The sequence below is a fragment of the Aulostomus chinensis genome, chromosome 12, assembly GCF_037954235.1.
Source record: "Aulostomus chinensis isolate RoL2024-O1b breed Wild chromosome 12, RoL_Achi_v1.0, whole genome shotgun sequence".
Taxonomy (NCBI): Eukaryota; Metazoa; Chordata; class Actinopteri; order Syngnathiformes; family Aulostomidae; genus Aulostomus; species Aulostomus chinensis.
Window position 1 is genome coordinate 14,713,609 of NC_141331.1, and position 18,691 is coordinate 14,732,299.

General features: G+C 43.0%; 1 protein-coding gene across 2 annotated transcripts; it reads right to left on the minus strand.

Moving 5' to 3' along the window:
- Positions 1 to 2,726: 2,726 nt before the first annotated feature.
- On the minus strand, positions 2,727 to 18,110 carry sox1a (SRY-box transcription factor 1a). 2 transcript variants are annotated; one of them, XM_086220356.1, is made up of 2 exons: positions 16,934 to 18,110; positions 2,727 to 3,788 (listed from the first exon to the last, which is right to left on the minus strand). In XM_086220356.1, the coding sequence occupies exons 1-2, from the start codon at positions 17,774 to 17,776 to the stop codon at positions 3,738 to 3,740; spliced, it is 894 nt and encodes a 297-aa protein (XP_086076482.1). In that variant the 5' UTR covers positions 17,777 to 18,110; the 3' UTR covers positions 2,727 to 3,737. The 2 variants fall into 2 exon arrangements, with proteins under 2 accessions (XP_086076482.1, XP_086076481.1); XM_086220355.1 differs by lacking the exon at positions 2,727 to 3,788 and having other exon boundaries at positions 15,408 to 18,110.
- Between the last annotated feature and the right edge of the window lie 581 nt (positions 18,111 to 18,691).

Genomic DNA, 18,691 nt, shown 5'->3' on the forward strand with positions numbered 1-18,691 from the left:
CCTGGGTGGCATCATTAACACAGTCTGGAGCAACACGTTTAAATCAAATGGCATTGTTACAGGTGTAACTACTGCTGTTCATGCATGTGATTAATGTCCAGTTTTTTTGATGAATTTCCTACGCTGGCTGGGAAACCCTCACATTTGTGATTAATGAGCCTGCAACTAACATAATGGTTTTTGTGTGTGTGTGTGTGTGTGTGTGTGTGTGTGTGTGTGTGTGTGTGTGTGTGTGTGTGTGTGTGTGTGTGTGTGTGTTAGGGGGGGGGGGGGCATTGGTTGGCTCTATCACTACCGGTGTGTAGCTTCCTTCAAATCCAAGTTCCAAGGTGATTAGGTGAGAGGGATCGTGTGGACTCATCCTCACATTCAAGAGTTATGAATGGGTGAATATTGTATTGTGCACAACTGTAAATCTGGGAGACAAAAACACAAAAGCTGACACACCAACTGTATGCAAAGTTATTGGAAGGTTGATATATAAATCCACTCTGACTCAGCTCAGGTCCCATGGGGCTACGCTGCCTCAGGGCTGGGAAGGGTGCCTCACAGATGCTGCAACCCAGAGCTACACCCTTCTCTTCTCAGAACTCAAGTGTGCAGCTTGGTTATATTCACTATTTGATGTCTATATTCTCTTTTCCTCCTTTATGTCCCCTGGATACACCCCACCTTCCTCATATCCTCCACAGCCTAAGAAATGGAGGACTCAAGGGTGTGTAATTAGCTGGTTGACCTCATGGGATGGGTTGTGTGACCCCGGCAGCCGTGAAGCGCAGATCTAGTCTGATCAGATGAGTAGTTCAGAAGATCACTAGTTGAAAGACAGCCGCCTCTGTGTGTCAGTCAACCAAGGTGGATCATGGGAGAGGGGGGCAGTTACAAGAGCCCAGCTGCCCGAGCCCCAAACCGAACCACAAGCACCTGTCTGAACAGGGAACAAACAGCCACATGCTCTTCACACTGCAAAACACACAACTCAAGGAAAGGCGGCAAGGGGGTGGGGGTAACCTGAGCCAGGTATGGGAAGGACTGGGGAGGGGAGGGGGTGGAGGAGCAGCGCTGGCCCTTGGTCAAGTGCCTTATTCCACAAACAGGCCGCATCTAGTTACACTCTACCTGAGAAGCCAACCCGAGGAGAGGATTCAAAGAAAAGCAAGCAAACTTTCCTCTATTTGGTGCACCTTGGTCTGCTACCAGATTTCTCTCCGAGACGTTCCTGCATGTATCCAAAGATCCAGTCAAATCAAGATGTACAACTGTTTCTTTTTCAGAATTATTAGCCACTGGTCAGGCCCCTACAAGCAGGTCAATAACTGGTAGATGTGGTGCAGCTCCTAAACTCATCACTAGGCTAATTTAAAGCAACAAGATGGGAGAAAGGGAGAGAGTGTCATGAAGGACACGCTGGGAGATGTACACCTGAGACGGGCACAGTCACTGATGCTCCGGGCACATCAGTGTGACCTGAACACTGGCGCTGTTTGAAGTTGTGACAGCGAGAGGGAGAGACAATAGAGTCTGGATCCAAAACTGTTGCCCTCGGGGGAATAAAGTAATGGGAAGATACAGAGAGGAGAGCGAGCATGAAAAGAGAGCCGGGAGATGGAGATAAGGGTAAAGAAAAAGTTGGTAGATTGGGAGGAAAAAAAAGAAGAAAGGAGGAGGGAACGTAATGCTTCTCAGAGAGTCTCTGCTGTATTGTCTGTGTGAAAGTTGAGGCCTCCTCTTCGGGATACTTATTTAGTCCCACTTTCTTTTTCCTTAGCTCTTCCTTTTTTCTTACCTCTCTCAAGTCATCATGTTTTCACAAGCTGTTACCACCATTTCCCTGCTGTCTAACCCTCTGCTGTTTTTCCTCTTTTTTTCTCTCCTTATTTCTTTGTCTTTTTCCTGCTGGTTGGAAATCTGCAAGGCTTGCTCATCGGCGCCAGCCTCTGTTAATCCCCTCCCAAAGCACCTTAGCAACGCTAGGAATTTAGAGATGCTAAAAAAAAACACACGACGACAACGACAACAACTGTTCTTAACACTAGGCTCATATTGGCAAGAGTGGCCACATCTTGAGATGTGTGTGTGTGTGTGTGTGTGTGTGTGTGTGTGTGTGTTTTCCATAAGTAGTTCAGAACAATCTGGAAGGGTGTGATAACCAAGGATCTCTCAAGAGTGCATGTGTACACACGTGTGTCTGTATGTATGTGTGTGTGTGCACAGAGTGGGAGTGTATGTGATATAGTTCCAATAACACCAACAACCTGGTAATCACTGCATGTAGTCACCTGAGATGCTCATTATCTCGTCCCCGTACATTCTGTTTGTGTCTGAGTCTGCCCCTCCACTGGACGTGTGCATGTGTGTTAGTCACCAGCATTTGTCATTGTGCACATACCTGAAGGAGTGTGTGTGTGTGTGTGTGTGTGTGTGTGTGTGTGTGTGTGTGTGTGTGTAAAACATAAATCATCACAGAAAGCAATGAAACAGCTTATTATAGGCCTTACTTTGATGTTAGCTAAATGCAGTTATACTGTATGTTAAAAAAAATCAATAAAGCAAGGTTAAATTGCTAATAGCAGTTATGCCAGCAGTTATTTTTCATTTGTGGTTTTCACGCATCAGCACACATCACCCTGCCACCTCTCTCTTTCTCTCCCCAAAAATCAATTACTTAGGGGCAATGGTAAAATAATTGAGGGCACATTCACAGGCCTTGAATTTTAAATGCTCAAACTTTTTTTTTTAATAACTTTTCACTTTCAAGCTTAAATGTACCTTTTAAATTGAATGTGAAAAAAATTGAATCAAAGCACAACATTACATTATTAGGCTGTAATGACATGAAAGACTTTATTTAACATGTATTTTTTAAAATTTTTCTCTATTTTTTTTTGGCTTATCAACTGTGGATGCAGAGACACAGGTCATAAAATTACCATGAAATAAAAGAGGTAATTAGTGCAAGCGCGGACATGTCTCACGAGTTTATCCATGAAGACAAATCTGAACTAATAAGTTTTTAATAGTACTACAAATGACATCATGCACAGAAAATGTTAATTGAAGTTCAGATGTGACAAATGAATAATGATTCTACAGAGACCTGCATCTTCTTTTCTTTTTGGACCAAATTAAAAAAAAGGACCTGTTTGACACTGTCTCGCTGCTGTGAGTGAGGCCTCTCTTCTTATCCATGTATGCCTACTTCTGGGTTGGTCAAACGGCTCATTAAATACACTCAAGGCTGTGGAAATATTCATTACAGGCATTGTGATGGATTTTACAAATGTGAAAAAACGGCAGCTTCTTGGAAAACATGCCAACAGAGGGACTAAGAGTATTAAGACAGTGAATCTGGCTCCAGTGAAAGCGAACAGAGAATGGGGAGGGGGTGGGTGTGGGGGGGGGGGCTCATGCAGACACTGCTGTTTTCTTTTTATTTGTTAGTGTGTGTTTTTGCTGAGATGGATGAAAAACAGGGCCGAGGCTAAGATTCCAATCCTCAGGTAAGCCACGTGAAATAAATCTCCATATGCACTAAAACCAGGCACTCGACTTTGATACAAAACATTGAGCAATAAAGAACGATGTTGTGTAATTAAGAAGAGTAGCTTCACACGGGTAAGAGTGAGTGGAGACAATCTGAGGTTCTGACATTCCACACAAGGTATTTACATCCACAGCATCCATCCTCTAGTTTTTGTAGCAATGATGGAAAGAGAGAAGATTGTTCGATTTGTCAATCACAGGCCTCCAGAATGGTCCAAGTCCACTGGTGACAGCCATGATGGGCACTAAAAGACAGAAAGAAAGACAGGATGTTGCTATTTAGTGATATCTATTCTCAGCAATCAATAACTAAAGATATGATGGCATAGAACACACATTCTCTGTGGATTTTTATAAACTGATTATATAAGACATTGAAAGAAACACTGCCGAAATTGAATAGCAATATCAATCAACATGAATCACTATCACTCTTTGCACTATCAGTACATCCAAAGTCAAATAGTGACAGATCCACACACAAACACCCACAATTACACGGTGCAGTCAGCTGATGCCTAATAGCCGTTAGCTGATCAATTCAATTATAGATGAATCAGATATATTCCAAACCTTATACAGCCTGATAGCTAGCAACAATCTAATGGCTCTGCAAACAAATTGAGTAGGATTATAACCATTAAGACAATTTATCTGTGACATACACATCCTTCACAATCTGACCTATCTAAATGACCCAGTTTGTTGATCACTTGACCCTGCAGAGTTCAAAGGTTAGCCAGTTCAAACTGCTATCACTGTGCTGCAGGTTGCAGCAAGCCCCGTAAAGCCGCTGTTGCTTATCTGAACTTTTTGACCCCTCATTAACCCCATCGCCACCGCTTTGAGAATTATCACCAGCCACGTTGGTAGAGAAATCCTTTACAGCATCTGGTGGGATCTCATTTGTGTGTGTGTGTGTGTGTGTGTGTGTGTGTGTGTGTGTGTGCATACAGAAGTGATAGTGATAGGGGGCAGATGTGTTGTACACTGCACTGACTGAATTGTGGCGTTAGGTGAAGTCAGTTTGTCATGTTAAAGAACACATGTCTGCTGCGATGCTGGGTGCTGTGTTAGGCTGCACTTATCCAGCAGTGCATTGAGTTTCATGCCAAAGTCAGCATGATGGTTAATGGTTATCTTGTTCAGCATCTTACAGTAGGTAGCATATTAGCATGCATGGATGTTATTAGATATTTATGGCTTTTTTAGGACCAATGAATCAACACACAGGCCAGCAAAATTATTGAGCCTCGAGCTGCACAGCAAGAAACACAATGTAGAACAATTCTGCAATTAAATAATTCAACGACTGCAATTAGGAAAGTATAGCTGTACAAGTATCTGTTTAAGGAGGAGAGATGGAAAAACATGAGAGTATTAAAGTAGTAACAGTCAGCAGGAGGAGCCTTCACCGAATGCTCAAACTGTTCTAATTAACTCAGCCAGTATGAGCGAAACAGGATGCTCCAATACAAAGTTAGTTTCGACATAATAATAATCAAGAAAAAAAAACAAATACAAATTCACCAAACTCTCCTGCAATGGTGGTATCTTTCTGGCACTTAAACTGCAGTATATACACAGGCTTGCTGGCTATATGTTGGCATCATCTGGTTTCCTTCTTTCCTGTGGTCATAATTACAATGGCCACTAGATGACATCTGCCATTTAAATTTCCATCCATCCATTTTCTTCCGCTTATTCCTGTTAAGGAAGCCTGGAGCCTATCCCAGCAGTCTTTGGGCGAGAGGTGAGGTTCACCCTGGACAGGTCACCAGTCCATCTCAGGGCCAACACATAGAGACAGACAACCATTCACACTCACAGTCACACCTACGGTCAATTTAGAGTATCAATCAGCCTCGTCCCCTCTTGATGTCTTTGGACTGTGGGAGGAAGCTGGAGTACCAGAGGGAACAGGGAGAACATGGAGACTCCACACAGAAAGACCCCGTGTCCACGTCGGGACTCAAACCCAGAACCTTCTTGCTGTGAGGCGACAGCCACTGCACCACCCATTTAAATGTCAATCCATGCAATTGCCAGCGCTGTTGAGTTTCTGTCATTTAAAGTCCCTGGAAGACTATAACTTTGTATGACAAGGAAAAAGACCAGCCGCAATAATAAATCAATAAAATTTGAATATCTAGTTGTTTTCCTCAGGAGGACATTCTCATGAGAAAAGCTCAAATGATCAAATTATTTGTGGGATGGCCAAAAATAAAATAAAGCTGACTTTATTATCAAGATTATTTTCTTAACTCTGCTTTTGCCCCCTGCAAAAATGAAAGTTTTTAGTCAAAGAACCTAAAAAGTTTTGTCAGACACACCTAGAACTCATGAAACCTAATGCTACCATTGTCAGTCTCCTTGCATTATTCTTTCTATTTAAAGAATGCCCTTGTTTTGTTTATTTTTACAATAAATTATTGATTTTACCCAGTATTGCTTTTGGTATTAGCCGTGCCACTGACGAGAAACTTACTGAGCATATATCTGGCTCTTATAGGTATTTGAGGCCCTATGCACATGAATGGAAAAAGTCCATTGAAAATTACTTCTGAATTTTATTCTTAACACATCTCCACATGACTGTGGCTCATTCTCCTTCTGTTCATCACACCTTCAGTATAGCAGTGAGACATAAGAGGTTCACTGCAGGGTTACTGATCACTCATCCTTGGGGAGCCTAAAGATCCTATGATAGATAGACCTTCACTAGTTTTAAAGAGTGACTTGTTTGAGTGCCAGGGCCAGATCATCAAACATGCTGAAAATTTAAAATATAGTTTAAGAATCACCAACAGCCAGAAAGTCAGGCAAGGGAGCAGTATGGTAATGAAGTTCGAGAACCTTAATCAAACACAACAATTACTGATAAAAATAGTCTACTTTTTTTTGTTTCATGTTGATGTATGCATGGTATTTGGTGAAGGGCAACATCCTGTAAGCTTTTGTTAGACACAGTGACGTGGGTTACCACCTATACAAATAGAAGGCTGGTGAATGCATGAGAAATGTGGAGTTTTCTTACATTGAGGCTGAAAAACAACCAGCATTTTCCTTATGGTTGCTCAGTTCACAGATAGATACAACCTAACTTTATTCAAATATACACTGTAGTACTCTTTAAGATGCCATTCTTATTTACGTTTTTCTTCAATTCAGAGTTAAGCAACAGCAACCAACGAGATCAATTTTCACATTACATTTAAAAGAAATCCCAGCTTCACTGGAATTAATTGATTTGTGGTAAAGTGGTTAAGAGTCTCAGCTGTTCCTATAAAAGATAATATCTTCAATAGGAAGATGTATGAAGTACCTACTACCTAAGCAATAGACATGGATAAGTAAAGACCAGTTCTATTCTATGATCGGAAGAGTAGGCTACTCACAGCTACCAGAAGAAGCTACCACCAGGAAATACTGATTCCTGTTAGAAAGCCAAGAAATCTACATTTCAGAAATTCTGAAAGATGTGGCATCTCACAGCTAAGCAAGAGTGGGATACCATCAAGACTAACAATGACGAAAGCTTTCTATTTATTTGACCTTGCTAACATGGTATCATTATCCTGTGACTCATGTAGAGTGCAGTGAAGAGTTTGAGAAAGTAGCCAACATGTGTGCTGTCATTGTCAAGCTCCTGCTCCAACTGAGGGATATGTGGAAAAGGGTGGTCTGCGGTATGCAGAGAAAAAAATATGCTGAATCAAGTTCAACAATCTTGTGGACTCAAAAAGCCTATAAATGAAGCCTTGCATCCACTGTTAGTTGACATACAAGACTTTGCCTAAAATAGCCAAGCTAAAAGTCAAGTGGATGAGAGGTTACACAACAGAAGAGCTTTGTGACTAGACATTGAAAGCCCCAGGGACAGAAATAAGGTGCAACATTTCCAGAACTACGTGTCTGAAAGACTGAAACAATATCTTGAGGATGCTAAAGAATATTGGGCTATTGGCCTCAATTCTGACTCGGTCAAATTACACTGACATTGTTCAACTGATCAGTCCCGAAGGAAATCTTTCTGCTCTTGGGGAAGTGACATCATTTGCAAGGCCATTGGGGTGGTGAAGGTTCTTGGTCATGGTACCTCTTAAGTGCTGGGTCATCATCCAGAAAAAGCTTTGGTTCCCCACCAGTGATCTAAAACTTAGGAAGCCTTTTGGAGGAAAAAGTGACACAGTCGAGTTGACTCTGTCACAGCACTTAAGATGTATGGCCAATGCAAAAGTCTGAAAATCAAACTTTGAATAGAGACAGTCCAGGAACTCAACCTATCAAAGAGCACATAGGCAACACCATAAAAGCCCCCCTCGCTTTAAGAAAGGAGATGAGGCAGATTGCCAAACACAGAGGGGACACCTGTGCCTCTTATCTGAGTTGCAATGAAGCTTCCAACCTGCCTGGTCATCTCCTGGATGTGTACATGAATGCAACAGTTGTTGGCAATGACGCCTCTGAAACAGCCTCCTTCAAAGTTGACACAGTGTCAAGCAGGGATGCATCATTGCACCAACCCTGTTTGATGTCTTCATTACTCCACCTCATCCAAAAAAAAATCTTCCAAAGGGAGTCGTCAGAGCATCTTGTATGTCTTTCCCAGAGATTATTGGCTCCCTTGAATTTAAGGTAAACATTGAGAGGCCTCACATTTTACATCAACCAGCACCAAATGGCCTTCCCAAGCCTCAACAATTGGTGCAGACCCAAACCCCTGGGAGAATTTGGATCACAGCACCTACCTTCGTCTTCTTTCCATAAGAGTTGTCACTGATGACAAGATTCATCTCTGACATGATTCCCCAGGAACTTCCCAGGTGTAAAATCAGTTGGGAAGATACATGAACATGAATGTAAGTGTCTTGAAGGAAGCCAACAATTCTTTCCTCACCAGACACCAGCTACGAAGGACGGGTCATGCTTTATGCATGCCAGATAATCACCTTCCAAAGCAAATGCTCGACAGTCAACTGGGCCATGCATCCAAGGGGGGCAGCAGAAGTGGTAGAGGGACAATAGCAGGAATGTCTATGAAGGCAGAGAACAGCTAGAAATGGACCTCCACCATGCAGTAGAAAAGCATCAACAAAGAAAGGAGAGATCTACCACCACCACCCGAACAGCTTCTCAAACTACCATGATATCCATCCATTTATTAATCCCACCATTGCAGCAGAATCTGTGGATCAAGAAATGGTCCCTATAGTCACCTGAAGGTACCAACAACCATGCTCTTCTGACAGTCACTGCAGATGATGATGATACAGGACAAGAGGTAACACAACAGGTTTCCGCAGAGCAGCGCACCAAAAAGACACAAAATAACCAGTGGCAGCCAAGTCTGTGCATTTTCAATCTTGCATATTCTGTCAGACTCAAAAACATGCTATGAAACAATACAGGATTTCCGATTGCTTTGGGCTACCCAACCCCAGTCTGTGGGAGATGGCGTGTATGGTTCCCCCTCAGGTGAATGTCCCCACCATTGCCCTGTTGACTGCTGCTGTGATCATAGTGAAGAATTACAAACGCTCCACAACTGACAAGGCTGTCCACTGAAATGCCTTTTTGACAGAGACCCAAGGCCTCTGTGTCATAGGTATCCCATACTGTCTTCTTGACCCCAGCTGCAAATGTGGATCATGTCAAAGGCAGTGAAGTAATGAAACACATGATTGTCACTGTATGTCCCTAAACTCTTCTCTGTCCCAAAGGCCACACACAGCTCTGCAACGTCCAGCTCTCTACTGTACATATCATGGCTAGGACAACATCTGTGTCTACGGTGCCAGGATATCTGTTTGAATTGTTCTTTCAGCTCCAGAAGCATCACTGTATCTACTTTTTTGTCTGACTGAGTTTCTATCAGATGGAGTTCTGGTGGGTTTGTGTTGATATTTCCACAAACTTCCTGGCCAGAGATGTTTTCATCCAATCCCAGGAAGCATTTCCACTTGAATCCCTCAATTGTTCTTAACCACTTTCCAAGCTTCTGTCTTGTCTAGGATTTTATCTTTTAAAGCAGTCCATCGCAATATTTGCTCTGTTGGCCCTTCATTTTTTCTTTTTTTTTTACTTGATTTAAGATCTTGCTGAAAAAGTAACTGAAGGTTGTAGACCCTTATGGAAACAGATTTATATGGGGTAGGCTCAATATTCATGTTTGAAAATGTATTGTAGGTTCCCACCGTGGGCCTGGCAGGGGATCTGGAGACAGTGGGCAGTCATTTGTCAGTGATTATTCAGTGGGTTTGGTCTTAGATTTTACTCTTTTTGGAGTTGTTTTAAAAAGTGGGAGCTTGTTAAGGGGTGGAGTGGTTTTGTGCCATACAGCCTCTTTACAAAAAGACTTTGTATGACTCCTGGTGTGTCGTCTGAGCAGCCCAAACATCCTCCGTAACAGCTTGGCCTGTAATTCTCTTGAGCCTAGTTTCAGAAGGTCGTTGCTTTCCTCTGCAGAACAGGTTTCCATTTCCTCAATTATATCAGCCAATGTACTCACATGCCTTTTGAATTTCAGCTGAACACTTTTGACCAGTTCATGATGTCTGTTTTGTTGAAAACAAGGTGTGTGACTGAGAATTCTCCTGCCAGAATTTCATTCACTACACCTGGATTAATTCTGAAAAGACCTGCAAGGCCTTTAAATTGAACAGTTTACCAGGGTGGAGAATTTGTATGGTCAAGGCTGAAGCACCACCCTCGCAAAGAAACATCTAGGAATTGTCATAAGAGAGAGGCAGACTAAATATTCTGGGAAAGAAAAGCAATGAAACACAGGTAAAACCAATCAGCAAGCGCAAGCAATCACAAATGGGGGAAACGCAGAAAGGCAGGAAGTAAAAAATGTTCACCCAAAAAGAAACTTTTTTTAAAGTAAAACATGAAATGCATTAAAAATGGCAACAAAAAAAAAGGTGAAAAAAGTGCATTTGGATGTATGCTTGTATGACCTTTGACGGCCAAAATCTTTTTAGTCCATCCTTTAGTCCCAGTGGATACTTGAGCTAAATTTGAAGAAATTCCCTCAAGGAATTCCTGAGAGGTAACGAGAACGATAACTGAGGGACAAACTGGAAGCGTGACCCGAGGCATCGTAGGAAATAAAAAGATGAATTGCAAAGTCCAAAACTGGAGGCCAGCAGGATAATGAGACCAGTTTTTTTAAAACCAAAATGTATTTTGCTCAAATCTTTTGAACATTATACATGTTCTGTAGACTAATTATCTGGTGTTCTTTATAACCGTGGGTGCTTTGACTATTTGTTCTCTGCCTGCTCGTGCTGACACATGACGGTAAGGCAACAGGAGCGGGGGCAGACCGACAAACAGCTCTGCAGCCTGATTAAAACTAAGGTAAATTACAATACTGGAAGTAAGTGTAAATTACAATAGGCTAATTTCGTTTTGATTTATACTTTGTGTCTTATCTAATTTGCTGAGGTCGTGGATATATGTTACTTGTCTTTAGTTTTCCTGTTTGACTTAAAATTTGAAGGTTTTTGTTTTTGTATTATTTTACTGGAGAGTTTCGTGAGGCCTGTGTAATTGCTAGCTAGTTTACCTACGTAACAGGTTGTACTCAGTCAGCCTGTGTGTGACACGGCTGCAGATTTCCCACTGAGGACACAGAGCTGTCTCTCACAAAGATGTTGTTCCAGCTGCCACCTTTAAACTTCGAACAAAAGACAATGTGTCTGACACCAGGTGACTGAGTCATCGTAACCCTTATTTTAGAGTTTGGATTGGAAACTGAATGTTAATCACTTTCTTTCCAATGATGTTAGATTTTTAACATCTTCCCATGTGTTCCTACTTATTGGAATAGTTTATTGAGTGACGCATAAATACCCTAAAATTCGCAGTGTAATGAAAACACATTACAGGATTCTTATGTCCATTGAAGAACTTTGATTGAAAATACAAATGACTGCCTAAACAATGCAGGCAAAAAAACTATACTAAAATCTGTGCACACACCCTTATGTCTAACACAATTAGAAAATATTTATTATATTATTATATATTTTATTTTATATTGAACTATTCTGAAGCAAAAGTGTGCACTCACTGGAGGACAGTTTGATGGTTTTGAGCTCATGCAGGTTCACAGGGCGAGTGTGTCTGACCGTGTTAGGAGGGGGAGTGTAGAGAGGGGCTAACCAGAGGGCTTGCTAGCTGTGCAGTCATTTGGACTAAAAAAACAACAACAACAACAACAACATATCTATTAGTGCAGCTTTAACCAGCACAGGCATGGCAGATGTAACAAACTTTCATATGAATATTTTACCAGTCATACAGGTTTTAATGGGAAGCAATGTTACCTTGATTTGTTGGTCAGATTTGAGGACCTGCCATACTTGACTATAATCAAAAACGTTTTCCTGGAAGCATTGTAAGGAAAACCAATTAGATAGAACAGCTTGATAGGGAAATGTACGCAGACATTCAATATGATCATTTAGAAATGGAAGTAAACAGATTGCTGATACCATTCGTGCAGTTATACATTAAACGTTTAATAATAACAATGTAATCCGCTTGTCCTACAAATTGTATTCATTGATTTAAGCTGATATTTATTTCCAAGCAGAGCTGTATTGTCCTCTTCAGGAAGCACCTCCAGGACCCCGACCTGCATCTATTTATCTATTTAACCCTCAACGGACATTAAGGGCTACAAATTTGTGTGTGTTTGTGTGTGTATATGTAGGTTTCTGTTTCATAGAAGTGGGAGGACTAAACCCAAGCCTGTACACATCCATTGTGATATGCAGTATAAAAACCTTAAACATAATTACTCCATAATTACATAGCCTACCTTGCATGGCAGAGGCTTTAAGCAGTGACGTGGGTGGGTGGGGGGGTTAAATGTTACTCAACCAGTAAGACTATATGAAAAGTTCCAATTTTTTTTTTTTTTGGGGGGGGGGGGGGGGTTCTGTTGCTTGTGAGGGGGGCTCTGGGGTCTCGTGACCCGGTAAACAGACTACAACCCTGATTCTAATCTTTCTGGAGGACAGTGACGCCGGGACTGCCTCTCCTTCAAACATATTGCCCCCCCCCCCCCCCCCCCAAACAGTACGACGGATCCCGCCTCGCGTCTGGTTTTGTGTGGTCCCCGCTCTATCCCGTTTCCATCGCTCCTGTGACGAGTTACCCCGGTCCCCCTCGCACCTGCGACGCACGGCGGGTCCCTACAGGAATGCGCTGGGGCTTGTAATCGCTTTTGTGGGAGCTATTGAGGACTACGGCTGACTGAAACTTCCCAACCTCACATCGCACCAGCCGCTGAATGGGGCTCAGCGTGGGGCTGCTCTCCAAACCACAGCCGCTGCCAAATTCCTACAGTGGCGCTCCACAATCACTAACACACAGGCCCCGATGTACCGCCAGGCAGGAGGGTCGAGGAGGGGCGCCGGGGCCGGGGTGAGGTTACTCATGAGATGGGGAGTCTGTGTTTAACTATAAGCTTTAACGCGGCCACGTAGGAAGGACGTGGCGAACATCCACTGACTTTGTGTGCAAGTGTCAATACATTTCTGAGAATATCTCACCTCATGTCCCAGCAGACGCTATTCCGACAACCGAGAAATCTGTAAAATAATAATAATAAAAGAAAATAAAGAGGTTTGGTGAATGCTGTGGGCAAAGTTTGAAATAAAGCAATTTTCCACAACTTTCTGTCGCCTACATTGGTGCTGCGTTTCGGTGCATTAGGTCTGTGTGCCGGCGTACAGCGTGGTAGCTGTGGGTAGATAGAGCAGCACTGCAGGATTAAGAGGCAGCAAGATTGTTAAACATGTCAACGTGTAATTGCACGATAAGGCCCTTCCGAGAAATTCATTGGCCCAGTTGCTTTCTCTATTCCGCGCTAATCTCACCCGGCACATTCGCTCTGTGCAATCTGTCTCCGTAATCTTCTGTGACAGAGCGGGCGACGAGAGCAGGCTGCTGGGTGATTTTTTTTAGGAAAGGGGGGGAGACGCGGAGAAAATATGCAGAGGCGTGATAAAGTGACGCTAATTATCCCCATTTAGGACAGGGAGTGCAAGGGATCGGGGCTTTAGCAGCATCCGAGCTAGCACGGAATATATCGGTGGCTACAAGATAAGAGTAGCGCAGAGTGGAGAGATTTATTGGACGGTCAGTTAGACACACACAGACACACACACACACACACACATACGCGCGCGCGCGCGCGCACACACACGCGCAGACACACACACTGCACCCTACACTTACCCCTCTTCCACCTCAAGGTGTAATTTATTCGGGTTAAATTTGCCAGAACGCCCCTCTTTAAGCTCGCCGATGCGCCGTGACGCGCTCCGCCTTCCCGGGCTTTCACACTTTAATCCGCATCTCTTCACATCAGCAGATAAGATAGAAACAGATGCAAAACACACGAGGAGGCCATCCCCGTGCCATGCACACGCCGCAGAGCTGAGAGATGCCTCCACAGATGCACTCTTTCTTCTGGCATTTCAACTAATTTTGATGATTGTGAGCATCCTGTGATTTTTTTGTTTCCTTTTTTTGTATTAATGCGCAGCCAGGCGTTACACGCTTGACTATGAGGCCTAACAGGTTTAATTGACATACCGTGAGAGTCTTCATCAGTGTGAAATAGACCCTTTAACTACGTATTCGAGATTAATTGATTTTTAAAATGCCTAAGTAGGCATAAATTTGCCTCATTTGCATGTCTATGGATTATAGCCTGATGTGTCTGCATATGAAGCAATAAAAGAAAAAAACCGTGTAAAAACATCTGCGGCCTGTCACGTAACGTCACCTTTACAGAGACGTTTTCATTACTTTAAGAGGAACGTTCCTGAATTAAAAAAAAGTAGTCCTGCGTCTACTTGATATTTCCTCACATATCTAAAACATCACTTTTACCACATCCAAAAGCATCAAACGTGTCATTATGTCAAATGAACGGTGGTTCAGACATTCTGATGAGTCACCAGCTCGTCACCATAGCAGCCTGATACTTTGTCATTGAACAGTTGGAGCAGCTGCTTTTAAGGCCTCGTGATTCTGATATTGATAGCGGATAAATTGTCTAAAATCCACATCTTTCCTGTTGTGCTTTGAGTAGAGAAGACGGTCCCCCCCCCCCCTTAAAAAAAGATCTTTTTAAAAAAAAAAAATTTCCCTTTAGGATGAGACGTCGTTTCTCCAGAGGATGAATCGTGACGATTCAGATTTAAGCCTCATAGTTTTCCCACATCGCTCTCACGACTATCAAAGTATAAAAGAAAAAAAAAAAAAAAAAAAAAAAGGAAAAACGCCGCGTTTAACCACCTGATTGCTTCAGCGACCCCGATATATACTTAAAAAAAACAACAACAACAAAAAACGTTTTACAAATACTTGCATTGCACTTGATGATGATGCTTTTTTTTTTTTTTTACTTTTTGGGTTTTCACAAGTAACCAAATGTGTACGAATGCATAGAAATAACAGAAACCCGCAAACTATTTCTTGTTGTCTACTCGGGTAATTCTTGAACACCATCAGCAGAATGAGTCTTAACGACCGAATGACAGATAAATACGATAAACATGCAATAAACCAAGTGTCCATTTTAGGTCAGAATGTTCTGAAAATAAAGGATTTACTGTTGTCTCGTGCCGTCAGTTTAAGTTTTAAAAACAAGCAAAAAGACAGTCTCAACTTGATATTCTCATTTGTCTCGGTGCATCAGGGGCATGTTAATCTTTCATTTATATAAAACGACCTGTATAATAAGTGAATATTAAACCATATTAGAAATAACAATTGCTTTCTAAAGTGTTTGTTAAATGTTTGGCAGCTTCTCTTTTTTTTTTTTGCTGGGTGTTTTGAAGTCTGATGAAGAAAAAAAAAACAAAACAACAACAACTAAAAAACAAAATGCAAACCGACCAATTAAGTTTCGACAAATTTACTTAAATAATGACGACATGTGATTAAAGACATTTTCTTGAAAGACAATTTAGAAAACAATCAACTTAAAGAAAAAAAAAAGATGTAGAAGAAGTCATATCAAATTTCTAACGCCCTGGAAACATTTCATAAATTACACTAACAGGTGGTTTGTGTTGAGGCCTTCGTGTTCCGTATGGCTCGATTTCCCTTCATATGTTCTTAGGTAAATAACAAATATAAAAAGGAGAACGTGGGCCACGTTCTTGGCCTGCATTAAGAACCCAACATGACTCTCCTCGCGCTGGAATTGATTTTCATTTATAAATTAATTCCTACGTACATCAAACTCAGAGCTCGCGAGACATCCTCTTAAAAAGAAAAAAAAACTGTCTCTTTGCAGGCCTGCACTTTTTTCTTTTTTTTCTGGTGTTTTTTTTTTTTCTCCCCCTTTTACGCACAATTACGCACAAACAATAAGGCCATTTAAAACCTCTTGGGATCTGTGGCCAGCAGTGGTGTCAGACAATTTAAGAGGAAGCTAATTTTTTGTTTTGTTTTGTTTTTGTTGTTCCTCGAGAAGAATTTCGATCACATTCTTATCGCCTCAAATTGTGAACACTCCTGCAAGAACACTGTGAAAATAATCTTAGACCCGCTCTCTTAAGAATCAAAGCAACGTCTTGTGAAATTTATTCAATTCTTCTTCATTGCAACATCAGAGCTTTTCACTCGCAGAAAAGCACATAAATTACAACAGTAGTTGCCCGTCATCCTTTGAAATATTAAAATTATTCACAATTTACAATAATTAGAGTGTTACAATAAAAAGAGATGGTATCCAAGAGTTAAGACACAGGCCTCTGCAAATGAACACAAACGTTTAAAGAATGTGATTTCTTTCATATCTTTTAAAGCACTTTCATATGACACGTTTATCTCAGTTTCAATAACTTACAAGAACCCAGAAATTATGAGACAATTGAACCAAATACCCCCATGTGAACTTGGCGTACCCCTCAACTAAGACTGTGAAGTAATGGACAAAAAGGTGAGAGAGCACAATAACCAATATCTCGGCGTCAGATTCCTTATATAATTCCACTGGTGGCTAATCCAAAAAGCCGAGATCAATATGCTATTTACCCTTCATTTACAATATCATAAACATTCTGTACAAAATACAGGTAGTTCTCGGGACCGGGGTTATTTAGAAAAGAGGTAAATATTTGGTTATGTGTTCGTTTGCAGTTTTCGGTGATTCTGAGATCTAAATGTGTGTTAGAGGGACCGTCCCGTTCACTCCAGCCGTGGCGCTCTGGTAATGCTGAGGCAAGGCATGGAGTCTACTCTGCATGGACGGGTCCGCCGGCTCTCCGGTCGGTAAATACATGCTTATCATCTCTCTCAAGTCTCCGGGGCAAGGACCCCGTGAGTGTGTGCTGCTGACGGGAGGGCTTACACTCGGCTCCGACTTCACCAGCGACCCTAACGTCCCCATTGCAGCCGAGGAGGAGACGCCGGAGCCCTGGTGCTGCGTGTAGGTGATCCCGCCGTAGCCGGACGGAGAGGCGTTCATGTAGCTCTGAGAGTTCGAGATGGGGCTGTACTGCAGGGCTGTCATATCGTAGCGATGCATGGGCTGGGGGTTGTGTGAGTGATGGTGGTGTGAGTGGTGGTGATGATGCGCCCCGCTCCCCGGGTGCTGGCCGAAGGCGAGCTGAGCCTCCTGCATCATCGCAGCCGCCGCCGCCGCTGCAGCCACCTGCCCCGAGTACGCACCGTTCGCCCAGCCGTTCATGTGCGCGTAGCCGGAACTTGCGGAGCCTCCATGACCCCCTGGGCTCTCTAACCTCTGCCCGACCCCGGATGAATTCATGCCGACCCCTAAACCAACTCCACCGCCCCCACTGGGTCCAGAAAGCAGTCCGCCGGCGAGGGAATATTTGTCCTTTTTGAGCAGCGTCTTGGTCTTCCGTCTGGGCCGGTACTTGTAATCCGGATGCTCCTTCATGTGCATGGCTCGCAACCGCTTCGCCTCGTCAATGAAGGGGCGCTTTTCCGCCTCGGACATCACCTTCCACTCGGCGCCAAGACGCTTGCTGATCTCAGAGTTGTGCATTTTGGGGTTCTCCTGTGCCATCTTCCTCCGCTGCCCCCGGGACCACACCATGAACGCGTTCATCGGTCTCTTCACTCGCTCCTGATTCGCTTTGGAGCCGCTGTTTGGTCCCGTTGGTCCCGTGGTCGTATTCGTTTGGGGACCAGGGGAATGGAGGTCAGTTTCCATCATCATGCTATACATTCACCTGGTTTTAAAGTTCACCACCAACAGAGAAAAAGTCTATCTGAGGATGTTTTAGGCACGCACAAGGCTCGGTGCGCGCAGGACGGACGGATGATTACAAAATTAATATTCTAACCCCAAGATAAATCAAACACGAGACAAAAAAATATTCCCAAAACGGAAGTCAAATGTTCTCCAAACAGTATTTCACCCTGTGTTCGTCGGGGCTGGTTCACATCCACTGTGACAGAATGCGCATTTGAGCCACTTTCCCTGTCGGAGTTGAGAAGTTGGTTAAAGCGGCGGCCATATGATGCGCACTGACAGCGGTTAAATGAGCCACCAGCGGCCAATGAGGCGCTAGCAGCCGAATGATTTGCATGGCGGTTGGTCAGGTGACTTGAGGACCATAGAGGAAGAACACACCGGAGGAGGAGGAGGCAGAGATGGAGGAAGACGGGGGGGGGGGGGGGGGGATCAATCCCACAAATAGCACAAGGCATTTGAAATTTCCAAACAGGCTATCAGAGACGTCAACTAAACCAAAATAACTAAGATTTATTTGCACTGATGCTGCGGCCAAAAAGGTGCGTGAAGTCTGCGATTAAGATGAAGCTACACACGGTTTAAAATACACAGAGGCCTGCTTCAATCAAAATAAATGTCTTTCTCTATTTTAATTTCTGCTCGCAAGTCATAACATTGAATATCGCGTATTTATCAGGTTTGTGAGTCTCTTAGATGTCTGGCTCAAGCTGGAATCATCTCAAGTCTACCAAAACTCTCCTTAAAAATAAATTGCTGTGTGTGTGTGCGTGTGTGTGTGTGTGTGTGTGTGCGTGTGTGTGTGTGTGTGTGTGTGTGTCTTTGAGAACTACAGGATGGAAGCTTTTAATGACGTGACATTCCGGGTCAAAGGGCTGTTATCGCCGT